Source organism: Corvus brachyrhynchos, unplaced genomic scaffold, assembly GCF_000691975.1.
Source record: "Corvus brachyrhynchos isolate BGI_N302 unplaced genomic scaffold, ASM69197v1 scaffold150, whole genome shotgun sequence".
In the NCBI taxonomy this organism is placed as follows: domain Eukaryota; kingdom Metazoa; phylum Chordata; class Aves; order Passeriformes; family Corvidae; genus Corvus; species Corvus brachyrhynchos.
Genome location: NW_008236162.1, coordinates 2,959,074 through 2,961,237, shown reverse-complemented (window position 1 = coordinate 2,961,237; position 2,164 = coordinate 2,959,074). Strand labels below are relative to the sequence as shown.

The 2,164-nt window shown below is 61.1% G+C and overlaps 1 protein-coding gene across 1 annotated transcript in view; it reads left to right on the top strand.

Annotated features, from left to right (window-relative positions):
* Nucleotides 1-2: 2 nt before the first annotated feature.
* Nucleotides 3-2,164, top strand: part of BRF2 (BRF2, RNA polymerase III transcription initiation factor 50 kDa subunit) — a gene marked incomplete at its 5' end in the record, with an annotated part of 2,902 nt that continues 740 nt past the window's right edge. The window contains 4 exons of the mRNA XM_017732570.1: nt 3-39; nt 619-678; nt 961-1,282; nt 1,823-2,162. Coding sequence (XP_017588059.1) covers nt 3-39; nt 619-678; nt 961-1,282; nt 1,823-2,162 — 759 coding nt within the window. The remainder of the gene's footprint in view (nt 40-618; nt 679-960; nt 1,283-1,822; nt 2,163-2,164) is intronic.

The following is a 2,164-nucleotide window of genomic DNA, read 5'->3' as shown; positions in this document are numbered from 1 at the left end:
TCCTCACCACCACCTACACCGAGGAGGAGCATCTGCGGGGTGCGGCACTGGAACCGGGAGCGTCCGGGTGCGGGGTGGTGCAGAACCGACCGTGCGAAGCGCGTTTGGGCCTCTCTGAGTCGGTCCGGGAAGCGAAGCGCTTTCCTGAGCTGTGTCTCGGTGCGCGGGGCTCTCCCGGTGCCCGCTGGGCACTGTCGGGTCAGAGAGGCCGCTTCCCCTCCCTCCGTCCCCCCGAACACCATCAGGGTTTTCCATCATGGGGCACACCCGCAGCACTTCCCTGCCAGGGTTTAGGCTTGGAGCCGGTGATGAACTTTTAATTTAAAGTGTGGAATCGCTTATTATTAAAAGAAATTATTAACATCTCATTTAAACCTCTTAGAAGAGCTTTAAGTGCAGTGGAGCAGCCCCGAGGCCATTGCCTGGCTCTGTCTGTAGAGAAGGCATGGCTCGGAGGAGATCCCACAGCTCAGTGTTGCCTGTGCTGCTCTAACTCAGGGCCCTCAAACAATTCTGGTTGTTGGAATCCGGTTCTGTGGGCATCTGGTTGCCGCAGAGCCAAACGACTCTGTCCCCTGGATTCCCTGCAAGACTGACTGATCCAGCCCTGTTTTCCAGAGGTGGCCTATTCCCAGAGCACTGGCCAGAAGGAGCAGCTGAGCCGCTGCCTGCAGCGAGGTAAGAGCAGTTCCTCCACACCCCGATCCTCCTGGCTGCTGCTCCAATTTGTTTCTAATGGTAAAAGAGTGTTAAAAACCCTTCGGAGCTGGCGGCAGAGCGGGGGGAGGGCAGTCGGTGCTGCATCCAGCCGGTGCCTCCCCTGCCCTGAGGGCCTGGGAGGTGTTTTAGTGCCATCTGTGGGGCTGCTTGTGCCCGTGCCGGGGCTGGGTGAACGCTGCCTGCTGCAGTTCTGAGGAGAAATTGCTTGATCCGATGTCTGAGGGCAGCTTCTTCCCGCAGGGATCCGGCGGGTCCAGGACCTCTGCAAAGTCCTGCAGCTCCCAGCAGTGTTTGAGGAAACGGCCGTGTCCTACTTCCAGAGGGCTCTGCAGCTCCCCGCCTTCCACCTGGTCAGCCTGGAGAAGAAGGAGCTGCTGGGGGGCTGCTGCGTGTTCGTGACGTGCCGCCAGCACAACTGGCCCCTGACCATGGGCACCATCTGCTCCCTCCTGTATGCGAAGCAGGACCTGTTCGCCAGCGTCTACCTGAGCCTGCAGAAGGAGCTGGGGCTCTCCGTGCCCGCCCTGAGCCTGGCAGACCTGGTGACAACGCACCTGAACAGGTGATGGGGCCCCTTCCAACCATTTCGCAGCCCTTGTTTGTCTTGGGTGGGTGGAGAGGCCGAAATGTGGCTGTGGGCAGGGCTGAGGTGTGACACAGATGTGTGTGCTCAAGCTGGGCTGCCTTTTGTCCCTCCCTTGTCACACCTGGGCTGTCATCCTCATCCTTCCCCGTTCTCCTCAGTTTGGAGAGGGCAGAGAGATGCTCAGGGAGGCACCATAAATCACAGAATCCCAGAGTCACTGAGGTTGGAAAAGATCTCTGAGGCCATCGAGTCCAACCCGTGCCCGATGCCCACCTTGTCACCCAGCCCAGAGCACTGAGTGCCATGTCCAGGCCTTCCTTGGACACCTCCAGGAATGGGCACTCCAACACCTCCCTGACAGCAATTCCAATGCCTGAGAAGCCTTTCCATAAAGAAATTCCTCCTGATGTCCATGAGCAGCAGCCCATGGCAGGAGCAGGATGTGTTTGTCCCAAAGGCCCCCCTGGAGCCTGGTGTCCCAGGTTTCCCCTGACTGTGGCCTCTTTGCTCCCGCAGCTTCCGGCTGTTCCAGCCCGCGGCCAACGTCCCTGCGCCGTTCCTGGAGGACAAGGAGAAGCTGTTGGCCCGGACCATGGGCATTGTGGAGCTGGCCAGCGAGACGTGGCTGGTCACCGGCCGGCACCCCGTGCCCATCGTCACGGCCGCAGTGTTCCTGGCGTGGCAGTCGCTGCGGCCCGGCCCGCGCCTCTCCTGCCCCTTGGCACGGTTCTGCCGCCTGGCAGGGGTGGATCTGCCCCCGCCAGCCCACCTCAGGCTGAAGGAGCTGCTGGAGATCCTGCTGGGAATGGCCTCCCAGCTCTCCTGGCTGCGCGGCCTCCCCTTGGGCAAGAAACCGGT